The 19,090-nt window shown below is 42.8% G+C and overlaps 2 protein-coding genes across 7 annotated transcripts in view; both read right to left on the bottom strand.

The window, feature by feature from the left end:
- dyrk4 (dual-specificity tyrosine-(Y)-phosphorylation regulated kinase 4) overlaps nucleotides 1-3,883 on the bottom strand; it is a 91,341-nt gene extending 87,458 nt beyond the window's left edge. For all 3 annotated transcript variants that reach the window (XM_068005353.1, XM_068005355.1, XM_068005354.1), the window contains exons 1-2: nucleotides 3,795-3,883; nucleotides 2,071-2,170 (exon numbers count right to left, since the gene is read on the bottom strand). In XM_068005353.1, coding sequence (XP_067861454.1) covers nucleotides 2,071-2,170; nucleotides 3,795-3,820 — 126 coding nt within the window. In that variant the 5' untranslated portion in view covers nucleotides 3,821-3,883. The remainder of the gene's footprint in view (nucleotides 1-2,070; nucleotides 2,171-3,794) is intronic.
- Nucleotides 3,884-15,574: 11,691 nt separating this feature from the next.
- LOC137341844 (RAD51-associated protein 1-like) overlaps nucleotides 15,575-19,090 on the bottom strand; it is a 47,371-nt gene continuing 43,855 nt past the window's right edge. For all 4 annotated transcript variants that reach the window (XM_068005348.1, XM_068005349.1, XM_068005351.1 and 1 more), the window contains 2 exons: nucleotides 18,674-18,793; nucleotides 15,575-16,826 (listed from right to left, as the gene is read on the bottom strand). In XM_068005348.1, the coding sequence (XP_067861449.1) occupies nucleotides 16,699-16,826; nucleotides 18,674-18,793 (248 nt within the window). In that variant the 3' untranslated portion in view covers nucleotides 15,575-16,698. The remainder of the gene's footprint in view (nucleotides 16,827-18,673; nucleotides 18,794-19,090) is intronic.

The raw sequence follows: 19,090 nt of genomic DNA, 5'->3' as shown, positions 1-19,090 counted from the left end.
TTGCTGTCATCAGTGGCTACTCCCAGGTGGCCATCCGTTAACCCATCTCCTCCCCTCCCTCTTATTTGGTGGTTGCCCATCAAGCAATCAGTGGCATGGGTAAATAAAGTGACCCCACATCCTCCAGCATGGTTAGGAGGGAAGGTCACCTGTGCCCTGTCTGCTACACCTGCTGGCAGAGAGGGGCTCAGGATTTTCAGCCCATGTGTCACACCCTATATTATATAATAGTGTTCCACGTACAATAGTATGCTACATGGCACAGTGCCCTCAATTATACAATAATAGTAGTACAGGGTCTAATGACCTCGATAATATATTAGTATAGAGAGATTGTTACATGGTGTAATGTTCTCTCTTATATAACAATAAAAGATAGTGCCCTATAAAGTAATACACCATGTGTTACAATTTTAACATCTATTTATTATATAATACATTGTGTTATGTCTTATAACAACCTGTATTTAGGATGATTAAAATCAGTTTTTATTACTATCCATTGATACTTCTCAGATAACTAGATTTTTTTTCTAGTTGCTGAATCAATAAAAAAAACTGATTTCCTCCTGAACTTGAGAAAAAAAGAAATTGAAATTTTCCATTATCTTATGAAAATTTGGGTCTGGAGATGCACGCACATACATTGTTATGTCACAGGTATGATGTGTGTGCATCTCTGGACCTGATTTTTAACAGGAAATGAAATGGGTGTTGTGCAATTTGGATTTTATTTTTTACAGGGACTGGGTCATATTTAGGTCCTGCTTTGATGGCTATATTCTTTATATGGTAGCAAATGTCAGTCTTTCATTCCCAGTTAGGTATGGATTTAGGACAGCAGTGCAGTGGCACAGTTAGCATACTGATAGTCCCCTGAATACTGAAGTCATTAATCAAACCCTGACTCAGGTCTCACACCAAGGCATTGTTTACTAAAATCAAGATGGCAACTGGTTGAATGGATTCAAACAGGGAGCTGCAGCAGAGGCAGATCTTGGAGGCACCAATCTTGGAGGTGACAACAGGTTCAAGGACCTTGGAGAGAAAATTAGGTTTATGGTGAGGCAGCAGTTGGCAAGGACAGAGAGGTTGAGGGTGAGTTTTTGGAAGGGGGTCATGACAACAAGTTGAAGTGTGAAAGCAAGCAAAGCTTCTTTGAGGGAAACAGATAGGAGGGGAGAGTAGATGGGGTGGAGGTGGGGGTAAAAAGAGAAAGAGGTTGTGGGTCAGGGTATCGCTGGCTTCTCATCACCCATCCTTGGGGGAGCAAATGAGTGGTGGAACGTTAAGGATTAGGTGAGTGACAGCGGAGCGAGTTGGCAGTGAGGATACAGGGGCTGAGTGGATAGGCCTAAAGGGGAAGAAGTAGGAATAGTGATGTGAGTGAGGGGGGTAGCAGGAAGGGGAGGGGAGAGGGTAGTGAGAAGGCGAAGGGGGTAGGGGAATGACAGGAAACAGGGTGTGGCGGAAGCATGAGTGAAGGGAAGTGGATGGGAAGGGAGCTGCTGTGGGCCACATTCTCCCTGCAACCCCCACCAAAAATGTCAGTAGGTCCTGGTGCCTCCTTTACTCGCCACATTATACCATGCAATGCACCAACTCCCACCCAAAAAAGAAAAAGGCAAAACGAGAAGCAAACCAAATTAGGAAGAGAGAAGCAGAAGAGAGAGAGTTAGAAACAGGTGAGACAGAGAGAGAGAAAGATGGTAACAGAAAGACAAGAGCGAGAGAGACCATGGGGATGAAATTGGTGTTGGATGGTAGTGCAAAATGCCAATAGAGCATGGGCAGCCCGTTTTGCGCACTGCCCGATTTTCTTTTCTGTTCAGCTCAAAGAAGTAGAAAATCAGGCGGAGTGTGAAACGGGTGACCGATGAGCTATTGCCTGTTTTGCGCTACCGCCCGAGACCAATTTCACTCCCCATGTTCCCCACCTTAATGTGTGCAACACCACAGGAGGTCCAATAGTTGCTGATAAATCCTCCTCTAAATCATTATGACATCTACAACCCAACCTTCCATGTTTAATGTGCATAGCTCCAGAATATCAAATGTGCTTTCCCTTACCTGACCGACCAAGGAATGCTGGGGGTTTCCTGCTTTTAGGAGGACTGGCAGGATGTTTCTTTCTTTTTTCAGTTTCTCCAGCTTACGTAACAGTGACTTCCTGTAAGTTGATGTTTATACATCTTATTCAAGTCTAATTTGGTTAGATCTCATTAAAAATGTTCTAAATTCACAAAAAACTAGTACAGTACCTTACAATATATGACACCTCCCTCTATTATCCATTTTAATTAATCAATCCAATCCAGTCAAGGAGATATGAAAATAAGAAGCCAAACTGGTAAATTAGGTAACAATAAAATCAGGAACAAATGGTGGCTTCCAACTAAGCTTGGATATGTTAGTCAACCAAAATTGTAAGCATTTTGTCTTATATATTACATAAACTGTGTATATTCATAAGTCAGACCTTAAAAGTCACTAAACAGTTAGGCACTCAGAAGTCCTAGTATCATTGCCACAAAAATAAATCATAACCTAACTATTTATTTAACTTTTCTTGCTCCAAATAAGCATATGTTTGCTGGTTCTGTGTGTTTCTTTTAGTTTACTTTTTAAAATATCCAGCATTAGCTATTTACAGATATTTAATACCACTTCTTCAAATCTGCAAAGGATGCTAGGCCCTTAAAGGGTTTGAAGGAAATAATTAGCAAATGCAATTGCCTACTGACCCTTTAACATAAATAAACAGAAAAATATACAGGGACCATAGAAAGGAGCCATTAAACGCTATGCTTTGCATCGGGCATTAAATTGATGGCGTCTAAATTTTGATGAATTGATTCATTTGTATTCTGTCTCTCTGGTGCACTGATCTACCAGTCAGTCTAATCAAAAGATGTAAGGGTTAGGGAAGTGGTTGCTATGCCAGCATCCACAACACAAGCAGCCACACATACTTAACACATTTCATAAATTTTTATTGAAAACTCGTTTGTTTAAGGGAAACAAAATAAAAAGATAAAGGTTTTGTTTTAGCTGTGTAAGGTATAGGATGTAAACAAGTGAAACTGAACCAAAAATCACTACTGAAAGTTTTAAAATTAAAATCAAGAAACACTCAAAAGAAAATCTTTTTGATAATATTTGATATTTACCACGGGGCAATTTTTCTTAAAGGACTGTGTGACAATCAAACTACACCGGTAAAATAAGTTCGATTGAAACATTTTTGAAAGTAAATGCAACTCTCTCGAAATTGTATGAAAACCATTTACACAGTATTTATAAAAAAATGTTCACTATATTCGTGCATTGCGGAAAAAGGCTACAACTGGTATCTTGTAACAAAAACATAGGGGAGAGGCTGTTACCATATGGTGGCATTTCGCAAACCATGGATAGTGTCAATACAGTGATAATCTGTCTTCGTTAATGGTTTCAGCAATTTCTCCCCTTGTTTGAGAGTGCAGCAAAACACTGAAGCTGGTTTGTAATCAGTATGTAACAATGCAAAAAGCATCTCCCTCCGTGCGCTTCCTCTGCTTGGGTAGCTCGAACACTATTTATGTGTAGCTAAACATTTCATACACTGCAGGTGACAACCCCGCCAAAACAACTTGTGAAAGTTATTGAATTCTCCGAGGTGGTGGGGGGGAGGAGGAGGCGGGGCTGCAGATTGTGCTGCTCATCAGCTGTCTGCACCTCTTTTTCCTTTTTGCACAATCTTATAAAAAGGTAAAATAATGCAATGACAATATTAATTATAGTAAGTTACTTACTTACTGCCATGTGGCATGTTCCTCATGTCTGGCGCAGATATGATTGACTGGGGTTTGGAGCTGGAAGCAGCGCACGCTCCGAATCTCCAACATCTTCGCCTATAGCAACGTTAGCGCGTAACCATGGACACCGAGTAAGCATTGTGACATCGGAGCCGCTTCTGCCACGCGCCTCCCCCCTCCCCCGCCGTGCACAATTGGTTGAAAGCGCGTGACCGGCGGCGGCGGCGCGCTGCGCGTGACCAGCCGCTGCAGACATCGGGTGGGCTTAGAAATGTCACTTGCGCCACTGAGATAATTGGGCCAAATCTTGCTGGAAAAAAAATTAATGGCGTGTCAACGGCGCACTCCGTTGGGAAAGGTTCAGGGGATGAAGAGATAAGCCATGAGTTGCAAATCTCTCGCAGTTGCTGGTTGATTTACTCCACTGGGCTCCCCTGTTTGCCTCCCACAAATGGCATCTCACTCTTAGCCTCCCAGTTATTTTTAAGAACTTGCTGGATTTGCACATTTATTGCCCATTAAACTCGCTGCAGAATTTAGGGCTCATAATTAATAGCAGATAATTTACCAGATAATTGTTAATGAAATGCCAATCAATCGCCAAGGCCCACAAAGGGAACAATTTAAACTGTTGAGTCGCATTCCTACATGTAGTAAATTGTTGGAGATTTAAAATTTTTAAAATTTAATTACTTTTTCTTACTTTTCCTTTCTGTCTCTTTTGTTCTCTCAATCCAATATTTCTTTCCCTTTATTTCTCTTTCCGTACCTGATTTGACTCAAATTCACCCTCCTTCTCCGTCGTTCCTCTTGTTTCTCAATTCTTAAATCTCACTGGTTAAGGAGATAGACTGTTGGTCCTATCATTTACTTAGGTCAAAGATGCCCCGTTATCAGCTCGCACTTCCAGCAAGTTATGGCGCAAAATGTTTTCGAGCTGGAGGGTGCAGGAAGAAAAGGAAGATCAGCCATGATCTTGTTGAATGACGGAGCAGGCTCGAAGGGCCGAATGGCCTACACCTGCTTCTATTTCTTGTGTTCTTATATCTACCTTAAACGGAGCACGCCCCGAGATAACCCGCTCCTTCAAGATTTGGCCCTATAGGAACCTCACTCACGTTTGTTCACAGACTCAGGTTTGAGCCTGAATCTCACGCCTGCGTTTCCCTGATGTCAGATTAAACTCAGAGAAAGGTAAAAAGGGGCTGAGAAAGAAGCAGAAAACAGTAGGCAGCACGATTAGTCAACAGAGGAGAAAATGACCAGAAAATGAAAAGTTGTCTGTGAAACCAACAATAAGGAAAATAATGAAGGGGACCCATGACAGAGTTATAGCAGGAGTGAAGTAGTGGACAGCCATTAGAGGAGCCAACTGAAATTAATAGGAGAGAAAAAAATGCAGTTATCAATGTAGGTGGTGCTGTGGTAGTGCATTGTGGAGACCAATACACAGGGTTACAGATTGCGGATATACAAATGCAATCCCACACCTTGCTGAGCGCCATTGGTTGGGACTCTCCGGAGTGTGTGGGGAGGGGGGGTGGAATTGGATAGGGAGCCTCCACTGGGCCACTGCTGTTCCCTTCCTGACAGACAAGTAGGAATTCTGTGGCCCACGTGTAAAGGAATAGGAGCATATGTACCCTTAAAAATGAAGACCAAAAGACTGCAAAAGCGTTGGGAGCAATAGAGACTTGGGAAAAGAGTACAGTTTTTATATAAGTCAATATAAAGGTATATATATATATATATATATATTGCTTGAGCATATTAACAAATGTAATTTTAATCTGTATTTTAAAATAAATGTGTCTGGATGCTTGTTTTTTTACTTTGGAATATTTCTTTGAGATGTGCTAAGGTGCGACATAAATGCAAGTTATTTTTTTATATAAACTAGTGAACTCCTGAGGTATGCACTCAGGGATTCAACACCAAGGGCACTTTTCAGGTCAAGCAGGGTCAGAGGGCAGGGAGATAACTAAGTCAGGGCGGGAAGGGGAGAGGAGGCAGATGGGAGGGAAAGGGAAAGAGAGGGTGGGGAAAGGGAGAGTAGCAGAGGAGAGGGAAGAAGTGGGAGGGAAGGAGGAAGGAGGGGGAGGAGGAAGAAGGAGGGAGGGTGGGGAGGAAACATTGGAGTTTTTTTTATTCATTCATGGGATGTGGGTGTCGTTGGCAAGGCCAGCATTTATTGCCCATCCCTAATTGCCCTTGAACTGCTGCAGTCCGTGTGGTGAAGGTTCTCCCACAGTGCTGTTAGGTAGGGAATTCCAGGATTTTGACCCAGCGACGATGAAGGAATGGCGATATATTTCCAAGTCAGGATGGTGTGTGACTTGGAGGGGAACGTGCAGGTGGTGGTGTTCCCATGTGCCTGCTGCCCTTGTCCTTCTAGGTAGTAGAGGTCGCAGATTTGGGAGGTTCTGTCGAAGAAGCCTTGGCGAGTTGCTGCAGTGCATCCTGCGGATGGTACATACTGCAGCCACGGTGCACCGGTGGTGGAAGGACTGAATGTTTAAGGTGGTGGATGGGGTGCCAATCAAGCGGGCTGCTTTGTTCTGGATGGTGTCGAGCTTCTTGAGTGTTGTTGGAGCTGCGCTCATCCAGGCAAGTGGAGAGTATTCCATCACATTCCTGACTTGTGCCTTGTAGATGGTGGAAAAGCTTGGGGAATCAGGAGGTGAGTCACTCGCAGCAGAATACCCAGCCTCTGACCTGCTCTTATAGCCACAGTATTTATGTGGCAGGTCCAATTAAGTTTCTGGTCAATGGTGACCCACAGGATGTTGATGGTTGGGGATTCGGCGATGGTAATGCCATTAAATGTCAAGAGAAGGTGGTTAGACTCTCTCTTGTTGGAGATGGTCATTGCCTGGCACTTGTCTGGTGTAAATGTTACTTGCCACCTATCAGCCCAAGCCTGGATGTTGTCCAGGTCTTGCGGGCACAGATTGTTTCATTATCTGAGGAGTTGCGAATGGAACTGAACACTGTGCAATCATCAGCGAACATCTCCACTTCTGACCTTATGATGGAGGGAAGGTCATCGATGAAGAAGCTGAAGATGTTTGGGCCTAGGACACTGCCCTGAGGAACTCCGGCAGCGATGTCCAGGGGCTGAGATGATTGGCCTCCAACAACCACTACCATCTTCCTTGGTGGAGAAGAGGATAGGAGGAGAGAAGATGGGACAGAGAGGAGAAAAGAGGAAGGTTATGGGAAAGGAAGAACAAGGATGGGGAGGGGCTAAGATGGAGGGGAGAAGACAGATAAAAGGGGGATGGGGATAGAAGAGAGAGCAGGGGAGGGCAGAGAAGCAAAGGGGGACAGGGTGTAGGGAGAAGGGGACAGGAAGAAGGGAGGGGTAAACGGGATGGGGTAAGGGAGGAGAGACGGAAGGGAAAATGTCGTAAGGTGAGAGATGAGGATAGAGAGGCAAGGGGCATAAAAGGAGGGGAGACAGGAAGAAAATGAGGTAAGAGAAGATGGGGAAGAGGAAAGAAAGAGGGGAGAGGGAAGGGGAGCAGAGAAGGATGAGAGGGGAGAGGGGACCGGAAAGGAGGGGGAAGAAAATGGGAGGGGAGGGGAGGATGGGAGGGGAGGAGGAGAGGGGAGAGGAAAGGCGAGAGAGATGGGGACAGAAGTGAGGGTAGTGCGCTGAGGAGAAGGAGGGTAGTAGGAGGAGATACAGAGGAGTGGGGGGGGGGAGCGAAGGGGGAGTAGGGGAAGGGACAGGAGGGGAAGGGAGATGCAGAGGAGGGGAGGACGGAAAAGAAGGGACGGGGAGAGGAGGGGGGTGATGAAAGGAGGGGGAGGCGAAAAATGTAGGAGAGGACAGGGTGGAGATGGGGGAGCCAGGGAAGGGAAGAGGGAGGGGGATAAGGGGAAAAGGGAGGGAAGAAAGAGGAAGAGGTGAGGTGGGAGGGGCAGAGAAAGAGGGTGGACGGTGAGGGAGGAGAAGGAGAGGAAGAGCAGGAAGGGAGAGGGAACAGGGAGGAGGAAGGGGCAAGGGGAGACGGAGAAATCAGGGTCAACATTTGTGTCAGCGGGAGTTGGGAGGCTGGTATGGATTTTTAAAATTCATTGATAAGGGATGCCAGATAGAGAGTTGGGTCTCAAGGGAATGAGGGGTGTCTATCAATTTATACCTCAATGTAGAGGAGGTGCTGGAGGGTAATTTTTGTGATTTTGAGGGTGGGTGGGGTTGAGGGATGGGCTTTTCCCTATGGGGTAAGGGTGGGGTTGCCTGGAAGCATTTCTTGCCTCAGCGAGAGGGTGTTCAGAAATGGAATCTTGCTTCGGCAAGTGGGGTGGGGGGGGGGGGGAGTCAGAGATGGATCATTGCCTCAGCAGGGAGGTTTTGAGATTGATCTTGACTCAGCAGGGGAGGGGTGCCCAGGTGTATTCTATCACCTCAGAGAGGGTGGGTGAGGGGAACATTTAGCTGCTTGCTTTCCATTTTCTTTTGCGTGTGTGCCCTTTTTCAGCTGACAGGTCTGGTGCTACATTTTTTGATTGCTTTGTTGCAGATAGAGAATTTAATTATCACGTTCTTTTCTCATCAACTAATTCACAGTTCTAACAAAAGAGCAGAATATCAGATCTCCATGTTTACGCAGACCTCAGTCAGCCGCAGCTGTTGGTGGACGCTTTTCATGTCGCTCTTTAACTGACCTTTCATTTATTTTTTTAGGTTGAGCAAATTGCTGCTTTTTTTAAGGGGACTGTGCACTTTTTTTTAACAATTACTTTTTGAGTTCTCCCTTTTGAATGGTTTTAAGGGTGTTTCATGTCTTTTTGCTTTGGGTGGCCTGTCACATAACATTATGTTATGCTGATAGCACCACCTACAGGTGCAATTCTTTTGACATGTTGCAGCATTTTTAATATATATAATAGATGGTTATAGAAATATTTTGAGGTTTTCTAAGAGTGATACTTGGTTAATATGAGAAATGGAAATAAATTTAATTTACTATCACAACACGTGGTGTAAGATGGATTATCTTGTCATAATGCATCGTTGTGTAGTTCAGAGCAATAGATTAATTTCATAGCTGGGGTTATTCATTACAATAAAATGGAAACATTGGAAGGGAAGATTTCCATCAAGTTAAGCACACTGTTACATTTGTTTTTAAGCGAGATGTACTATTTAGGTTCAGTGTCATTGACTGCTCCTGTAAGTGGATCTTGCAACCCCTACAAACCAGAGTGAGTCTTTATCTGCCCAGTATCTACATAAATGTAGCAAAACCCAGGGATCAAACAAAGAACCCTGACCCCTGTTTTCTGGCCCACTGGAAAATATCATGTATCACCACATGATCCCTCATTTCATTGGGCGGATGAATGTATACTGTATTCAGACTGAGGCTCAGGCTATAAACCAAGAGTCAAAATTATTTATCATTATTTTTTTTTGTTTTTTTTTATTCGTTTATGGGATGTGGGCGTCGCTGGCGAGGCTGGCATTTATTGCCCATCCCTAATTGCCCTTGAGAAGGTGGTGGTGAGCCGCCTTCTTGAACCGCTGCAGTCCGTGTGGTGACGGTTGAGTGGGGTGAGGGGGAGGGGGACAGGAGGCAGAAGGGGCTAGAAGTGAGGAGGTAGAGGTGATGGGGGAAAATTTATCCTATTTTCCCTTGAGATGTAATGGTTTGGTTTATACATTCCCCGTGGCAACAATCCTCTCCTACCCTCCTCCTCACTCTCTTAGCGACAATTTTAAATTGATAACTCCATCAATGACACCCCAAACAGAGAAAGTAGTTTGTTCCTATTCACCCCATAAAGACCCTTCATTAATTAAAAATATCTGTTCTTAGCATTCTCTGCTCCAGTGAAAATAGTCCCAGTGTCTCAAGTCTGCCCTCATAACTATAGTTTCTCATCCCTATCATCACCCTGGTGAATCTAAGCTGCACAATGCTGTCCTTCATATAATGGGGAACACTAAGCTCTACAAAGTACTCTAACTGTGACTTAACCATTGCCTTGTACAAATTTATCATAACTCTTTCTTACCTCTTTACTCATACTCTGTGCCCCTGTTTATGAAACCTAAATCTATATGGTGTAAACCCAATTCTTTGGTGTAATTTGTGCTCCCAGTGGGAGCTAAGGTGCTCAAAGAGAGCATAGGTCAGAAATAGGGCTACAATATTGCAGCCTCCATTCTATGACACTCACTCCCTGTCAGCGCGGTTCCCAATGGATTATGGAATCACCCCTTATGTTCATTCATCATATAACTAAATAACCAAACAGCTCTATGCTGCCACCTTGTGGTTTATATGAGACCATCTTCAGGATTGATTGTCAGATAAAGATTTCTAATTTAATGGTGCATTTGTGAGAGATGATAATATAATTAAAGAAGGGTGGGGCATCTGTATTGAAAGTGGATATCATCAAGATGCCTATCCCCAATTAATTACATTATTATCATGCTTCTTTTAACCATTAATCTCTTTGATATACTTCCCTGTTTCACCAGGAATGGTAAACATTTTAAGATGTATAAAAGTGACAGAATGAATGCGAGGGGTGTAAAATGGCCCTTACAGATTATATTATTATTATTTTTCCTCTTTGGGCACACAACCTACCCCAGAGTTCAACACAGAAACAGGACCTTGAAAATCCGCATGCTTGCTATCTTGTTGTAAGTGCTGGGATGTGCCTGCTGCTGACCTCCGGCGATGGCCCCATCAAAATTAGCAGGGTCAGGGGGAGGTTTCCTCATTTGAATAAAGCAGGTGGGTGCCTGCATCACTTGGGTTGAATCTTTGGCACTCTTCAGAGGGAAAAGGCCACAAAATGCAGCAGAGGACACCAAATTCCAGGGTGGGGGGGGGCGGGGTGGTGGGTGCTCCCCCCTCCAAAGATGACATACTTGTGCCCATTGGCTACTTTATAAACAGGCTGAAAAATGATGTTCAAATTCTTAAGGCCTTCGAGGCAGCAGGCCATGACCCAGGCCTGGATCCTAGTTGGGGCATCCCTCTACTAGCCAGCAGGTTAGTACACATGCTGTCACTCAGCATACCAGCCTGCCAATCTTCCATTAGGCTGGGGTGAGGAAATTCCCAGCCTGGAAGTCCCCTCCACCTGCCACACCGCCTGGGGGACATGTTTGGGGTGGATGGAGGTTATACTCCAAATAAGGCCCTGTGGAAACTGATGGGGTGGGCAGTACCTGTTGCACCACCTTGGTTTCAGTCCTTCTGCCCTGCATTGCAATGGGAATGCATCAGAAGGGCCACAGAGTTTTAGCCCCTAAGTCCCCAAATCTGTTGGCGTATTGAGAGCAGTTTGACACACCAACCTCTTTTTATAACCTGTTCAGGATCCAGGATCCGTTAATGAATATTTGGGTGTAGATTTTCCTTGTGTTTTCTGCCCATTTTAGGCAGCTGGCATTTCTACCAGTACTGTGATCCTTCATTTCTTTTTTTACCTTCAGGCGTTTACCACAGGAGATAATTGTGTTTCACTTAGGGATTCCCCTTTACCTATATTATGAAGGGGAGAAAGAGGATGATGATGAGCAATGCAGGGAGGATGATTAATCGCCATAGAAGCCATCTGACATTCACCCGCTGGTACTCACACCCCTGACCAATACAATCTATTCTCAACCTCACAATTAGCAATGGTTAAGAAGGCTACACTTCCTTTGTGAAGCAATACAGGGGTTGTGCCACCTGCTTGCCCTAGACGTGAAGCCAACCTCTATCAGAAGTACAGCATTGCCAATTAATGCTTCTTCATTAGAATGCTATGAACTTTCTCAACAGGAAAGAATTTAATTCTATTAATGTACAGCTAATGTATGATCAGGACTCCCTCAAAATGCATGTGAATGCATACCACCCAGGGAACCGCCATGATTCTTTTATTTTAAGACAGTCCACCATGTCACCACTATTTATAGGTGAAAGATGGCTGATCAGAGATTTATTTATAGGTCTGGATGGCTGATCAGAGATCAAAACTACCCTCTGCAGCAGTAGTTTCTTCGATGCATTCCCCTGGACCCCCTTCCTAAGCATTGATATTGCTACCATGATTGTGATTGAGCATATTATTGACATTCTGAAGCACAGTTCAGGTACCTTGATAGATCTGGGGAGTCCAGCCATGATGCCTCAAATCATTAATGTGCTGCATACGGCACAATTTAGCAATTTGCAAAGGACGCTTGATTAATGCCCCAAAAGAGGAGGAGGAAAGTGAACAAGGCCAGCACGGTGAGTAGGCAGCCAAGACCCTACTTCAGAAAGAAGTTAAATAAGGTCACAAAGGTGAGGGGGTTCTACTATAGATCGCTCTGGAGCTGCCACATGATCCAGTGTTGACTGCGTGGTTGTATGCACACCCATCACGGTGCCACAGATGTGGGTAGTGGGCTCACTCAGCTTAACCACCACCTACAGCGCATTCTCGGATACTATCCCCAATGCCTGAACACAAATTTGATGCTCTGAATGCATATTTTTAAATGCTGGACCACTAAAATCTGGGCTCTGAGATTCCTCAGCCGAGGACAGATCCTTTGACCAGCAACAAGTGCTTTCTCATTTTCCATCTCATTGCTCTTCTTGGCCATTTGCACTCTCCTCAGTTTCACCAACTAATGCCACCTTGGTGGGCATCTCTGAGCTGCTGCTTGGGAAAGTGAAAGTAAATGGCTGTGGAGGTGCTGACAGAAAAAGACTTGCATTTATATAGCGCCTTTTATGATCTCAGGATGTCCCAAAGAACTTTACAGCCAATTAAATACTTTTGAAGCGTAGTTGCTGTGGTAATGTAGGAAACATTAATGTAATGACAGAACCTGAACAGGAGCCTGGTTCCTCTTGATGCTTCTCCACAGTCTTTTGCTGCAGCACACCTAGGGGAGTTGGTGGGGGGGTGGTGGTGAAAAGGAAGAGGGGCAAGCATGGGTAAATAAGCTGCAAAGTGGCTTGGCTCTTTCAGCACAAGATATGAAATGAAGCATTCACAATCTATCAGTTGTGCTGAAGAAACCAAAGAAGCATGGGAACATGGATTTCATGGTCATACTACAACTGGTTCCGCCATTTGCCTGCCCAAGAGTTCCAGGGCTTCCTCCTCATTAGAGGCGAGCAAGTGGAGGTTGGAGATTCCCCAACCATGGCAGTTCTCTCTCACTAATTGGTGGCTACTTTCTTGAAAGCAGACATATCCTTCCAATATTTTGGAATGAAATCCTGGTGTGAGTAAACATTCCTTAATGGGCGTGTTAACAGATCCAGAACATAAATAAATACGTACCATATGAATGTTTCCCCTCATGACTGGCTGTTAGTGGATGAAATTGCAGAAGGGAGTGTGAAAGCTCTCATCGTACCTCTTGGACCTTTCAGGTAAGCAGTAAATGATTTCAACAGAGGGAGGATAATAGAATCATAATTTTACAATGCAGGAGACCATTGTAGTTGTATCAGCTCCCTGAAAGAGCTATTCCCTTAGTCCCGCACCCTCTCCCTTCCCCATACCCTTGCAAATTTTTCTTTTTCAAATAATTAGTCACCTTCCCTTTTTTTCAGCCTGTGAATTACTATGTCTCACTGTTATCAAATTCACTCTGAGGGAATAAACTTATTCCCCACCCCATAGGGGAGAAGCCTTTTTAGATCATTAAACACTGTAGACATAAGTATATTTACCCTGAATACATATGGTTTTAAACATTGACCATTTCTGGAACTTTCACTGACAGTATGTTTTTGACATTAATTCAAGACATGCAATGTTTTCATCAGTTATGCAACATCTTGAAATGCCGATGCAGTTTGAAGTAGGGTCGTCCATTGACGTCAGTGCTTGACAACTGTTGAGGAAGTTACGAGCGAGCTTTTATTACATCTTTTTAATAGATAGCCCACTCTGTCTGCACATAAACACTTTATTAATCATGCTGCTGTCTATATAGCCAAGGACGGAAGCACTTCACATGATAAACAACCTTCATTTATTCTCATTATGCTCTGTATTGTGAAAGAAAATTTCCTGCGGGAAATTTTAGAGGAAATCCTTTACCATTCTTGCAACAGAATCCCACTGTAATCTTAGTAACATCATCTCCACCCATGTAAGAAAAATTTTCTACCCTCTCCTTTAAATTCTTTGTGATTATATTCAATTTATGTCCTTGTTACTGTCTCACCGACCAGTGGAAACATTCTACCACTATTTACATTAACATTTACATTAACATAATCCTTCATAATCCTGGAAACCTCTATTGGGTCAATCTTCTCAGCTTGGCAAAATATTCCAACTTTTCATCTTGCAGGCATGGAGGTAAATATTTTAAGAATAATGGTGGTCGAGTTAAAACAATTCAATGAATTTAATACTTCCACTAAAAGGATATCAGAGAGGGAATTTTAACTCCAGGGCGCAAAGCCTGCAGAATGCGTGGGACGATCATCCTGATGCGAGAGGCTTGGTTCATTTGAATGGCTGGACCTCTTGAAACGGGCATCCAGAGGCAGCTCGCTGGGTTCTGGCCAGAAAATATCGAGTGGCCCTTAGGCCCCTCGTCAGCCCTCAGGTAAGTTGATGGGGGAGATTCAGGAGGGTTTCACGAACACATTGCGGGGCGGGCAGGCAGGCAGCCGGTGGTGGCAGCAGCCCAAACATACTTTGTGAAGCCCAGAACTCTCTTGGCTCCACAAAGATATGTTTTGTACTTACCTGTTGGGGCCTCCACTTCTGCTCTGACTGCCTCTACTGAGCGGAGTGTCCACAGCAGCTGCTCCACTCAGTAGGCCAACAAAATGGCTATGGGGTCCTATCTAAGTGATAGGACCCCAATGGTGACCGTCCGAGTTGGGCGGGCGCCTCAACATATAAATGGCCACAGAGCCTGGTTTCCGTTGGGTGGAGGGAGTTAAAATCCCCCCTTAAGATGGTTGTTGGTCTTACCTGGAGAGATAATGCAGATCATTATCATACTCTTGTTGCTTGTAAGAATCAGCATTTATACTTTAATTTTAAAAATTAAGTATTTTAAACAAAATTAACCAATCACCTAGAAGAGGTAAAAAGAAAACCACAAATGCTGGATATTGGAGATAAGAAATGCTGGAAACTTTGTTCTCATGAATGGCTAGATCAAAATCTGGGTTCTGAGATTCCTCAGCTGAGGACTGATCCTTTGACCAGCAATAAGTGTTTTCTCATTTTCCTTTAGATGTTGATCAACTTGTTGTATATTTCTACCATTTTCTGTTGTACAGTGAAGAAACAAGTTTATTTTGCTGTTTGTTTATTTTACAGTCAATAACTCAGAAGGTTGTGGTTTCAAGACCCACTCAAGGATTTGCGCGTAATCTAGGCTGACAATTCAGTGTAATGCTGAGGGAGTGTTGCATTGTTGGATTTGCTGTCTTTCCAAAGAGATGTTAAACTGAAGCCCCTTTTCCCTGTAAATGGTGGATGTAAAAGATCCCATGGAACTATTCGAAGAGGAGCAGAATTCTGCCAGTGTCCTGGCCAATATTCTTCCTTCAACCACCACCAAAAACAAATTATCTGGCCATTCATCTTATTTGCTGTTTGTGGGCCCTTGCCATGTGCAAATATCTGCTTTGTTTGCCAACATAACAATAACAAATGCACTTTAGAAGTAATCCACTGGTTGCAAAGTGCTTTCAGACATTTCTCAGATGTAATAGGGTGTTAATATAAATGCAGGTTGTTTTTCACCATTAAAAAAGAAACACTCTACACTCTTCATATTTGTTACAAACGTATGTTTATTTTAAATTTACAAAAATAGTTATTTTAATTCCAAACTGGAAACTGCCTTAAGTGGATACCAAATACTGGCAACATGGTTAAAAAGGACTTACAGGTAAATTGTACAAGGGCATGAACAGACTTCCAATGTAATTAAATCAATGCTGATGGGTGCTTGTTTAATAAGAATAATCTGATAATACAGACCAGTCTCCCAATTATTAAGCACCAACAGTATTCCGGTCTCTAAACATTAAAATTCCTTAACAACAGAAAGTACAATCAGAAACAAAGTATTGGCAACCTGTATGAGTCTTGTCAGAGCAGCTTTGGATAAAATCACTTGGATAAAAGTTCCGAGTGTAAGCCAATGTTACCATGACATAGACCATTGCACTGGTGAGAGAAGATTTTCTGTGTGCATCTGGTATTGCAAATGTGCTTATAAAGAACATGTTTAAAATTCCATTATGATGAGCGCCCAGAAGAAATCATCCCTCAATCTATCTTAAATCAAAAGCCATAAGAGAATGCCATAAAACACCAGCAGCCCTATGGCCTCTGTGAATAAGAGCATCATAGAAATATGGGCATTTTCTAATGTGGACTCGCATCTGCTGGGTCTGGGTTGAAACTGTTCAGATTTAATGTGCAGCCCTTAATCACAGAGCAAAGACTTTTACCCAACTCACCTGTGATGGATTTTAACCCAGATTATACAGGTAAAAGTACAGAGCCCTATGTTCTTCACCACCCATACATTGAGTCTTGCCTGAAAAACGATCAGCAACAAGATACCTCGGTTTTGGTGGCAGACTTAAAAACAATCAAATTGTCAATGTCTGGTAGTTAGTTCTTATTCCGAAATACACTGGAGGTAAGATTTCCTCCTGGTCACTATGTGGAGCGACATTGCTAATGTGATCAAGAAGATTTCCTCCAATCGCTGTTTCTACCAAAATTGTAAACAGGTTCTAAAAGGAATATGAAATCTTCCTAAACAGATTAATAGCATGACTTCACAAAGCAATCTTATGACAATGCGAGCTAGGAAATAGATGTCAATACCACAAGCAACAGAGGATTAAGTTTCATCTTTCTTACAAGTAGTTTTAAACCACGTTCAATCATTGTCAGTGCTGGGGTGCAAAGGTTTCACTCTGGCTAATCGAGACAGGCCTAGTCGAAGGCCTTGGCATGGGCTTCTGATAGAAACTCCTTCCCATGAATTATTGCTGCTTTCTTTAGAGGCTGTAAGAGAAGATTAAAGCATTTTTGTGTAGTCTTATTATGGCAGCAGTCTCTTTAACTCAGTCACAAGTCATATGGAGTTTAAAACAAACAACTGCAGACAGAATCATGTCTCCAGCCTAACGCGATACAAATTTGTTCAGTTATCTTCAAGACTACAGGCTGGAGGGAGGAGCCTCAAATAAAAACATAACAAGTGATTTGTCCAGTTTTATGTATGACTTGATAGCTCCTTATGAATTGAGCTGACTGATATTTAAACCAAACCCCCGGCCCCGGCAACTATTTGAGGGGTATTTAAACAGGTTGAACTGTTCAAAGCGGTCGGTTAGAACCTTCAGAGAGATAGGTAAAGATCAGTTAGCTCCTGCAGTTAGAAAGATTACAGGAAAGGCTTACTGCATACATAAAGATTAACCCTTTAAAATAACAATATGGCATGGAGACTGCATTCATTTTTTTTCCAAAGAGTTGCTTAATATATCTCTTGTAATTATGCAAGTACATTAGTGTTATATATTTACTTGTGTACCTAACTATATTAAAAAACACCTGCATGCACTGTCAACTTTTCCTATTATAAATTCCTATGTCCACAATTATAAAGGAAACTGAATATATATACTTGTCACACTGTAATTAAACACTCCAAACAATGGTGGTGTTGTAGCATCTCAATTTACATCTCTCAGCTCCTCAGTCTGTGCTGTAGAGAAACCCCTATGCTACAACCAGGTCCACTACTCTGCTTTCCTAACTGCCGTTCGCTTTGCTATTTAATTATAAATAACAATATCAATTCAAGAATATTTTACTCAAAGTAGTATATAAAAATAAGGACAATTACCTCCTGCCCTGTACCCCCGCCTCACCTGAAAACTTACACTTGGGTCGATTTTAACCCTACCTGCCTGGCGAAAACTGGGTGGGTGGGCAGTTAAAATCGCCCTGGAGCCGCCGGGAGCTGACTTGCTGCTATTTTAACCTGCTCCACTGAGGTCCTTTTTAACATATGCATGACTTATCACAATGACGCATTGGGACCCGACTGCAATTTTTACTAGGAGGCCTGAACGGGAAGCAGCAGTTTCCCGGCCAATCTAGCGCGGTCGTGGGTCGGGGCCAGGAGAGGCCCGAAAAGGTAAGTCTAAGATTTTTTTTCCCCTGTGGGGCCAGGACGAGTAGGCATGCTATAACATTAAGTCTAATGTCAATTGAAGTTCTTCATTTTTTGGTAACAGATTCTAAATTGATTGAATCCTGCAGTGATCATTATATTCAGTACTTAAAGAGAAGATCACTTAACATTCAGCAGTCAGAGCTAGTATCTCAGTGTTGGCCATCCACCCATGCTAACATGCTTGGGTAACAGGATATCTTTCTTTCACTATCTCATTTGATGTCACCTTCAGATTGAAGAGCTTAACACCAGTATCTCCTTGCATGGGAGACTCACTAATGGCACTGTGTTTTTGCCTCATAATGAACATGTAAACCATAATACATGTCTTGTGATCTGGGTGTTTCACATAGACTTGTCAGTAAAATAAAAGTTGCTTCATTGTGAGTACAGTAGAAATGAAGTCACTCATTTCATCTGCAAATTAGGGGTTAATTGTATATAATTATTCTAATTTCACTTATTCAGAATTTTTTCTCGATTGGAAGTCAATTTTCTCTCCTTAGAAGTCTTAACTCTACTTATTTTCCTCTTAAGGCAATTAAAGTTGCTAAATATTTGATTAAAAAATATAGCTTGATATCATTGATCCCTCATTCTACATGTGTTTCTTTAATATATGTAACTTACAAAACAAAATTGCATTCATTGGATAACACAAATATACCTGGTGGAGTCCACTTTGGTTTTCTCATTCCAGTGGAAGGACTTGATGCTTGAAATGATGTGGAAGATGGTGGAGAAGCTGGCATTGCCTCCAATAACAATGGCTTGCTTTTTACAGGAACTACAGGTACAGGGGACAATAAAATAGTAAATTATATATATATATGTATGCATAATTTCACTGTTGCTCTTTTTTGTTTCTCTCTGCCACTTTATAATCAGCACCTGGAAGATGCACAAGAGCAGCACTGAGTAGCTGTTGCTCTCCTGCACTGTATAGAAGTGCCTGGTCCACTCAGAATCTGCCCACAATGACGTGACTGATGTTGGTAACTCTCTGTGTAAAGAACAGCAAAAACAAACCAAAAAAAATTGAACCATTTTGTGATGTAGCACATTGGAACTCCAATGAGTGCCG

This window comes from Heptranchias perlo, chromosome 24 (assembly GCF_035084215.1).
Source record: "Heptranchias perlo isolate sHepPer1 chromosome 24, sHepPer1.hap1, whole genome shotgun sequence".
Lineage (NCBI taxonomy): Eukaryota > Metazoa > Chordata > Chondrichthyes > Hexanchiformes > Hexanchidae > Heptranchias > Heptranchias perlo.
Note: the sequence above shows the minus strand (reverse complement) of the source record. Positions and strands in the feature narration are given on the sequence as shown.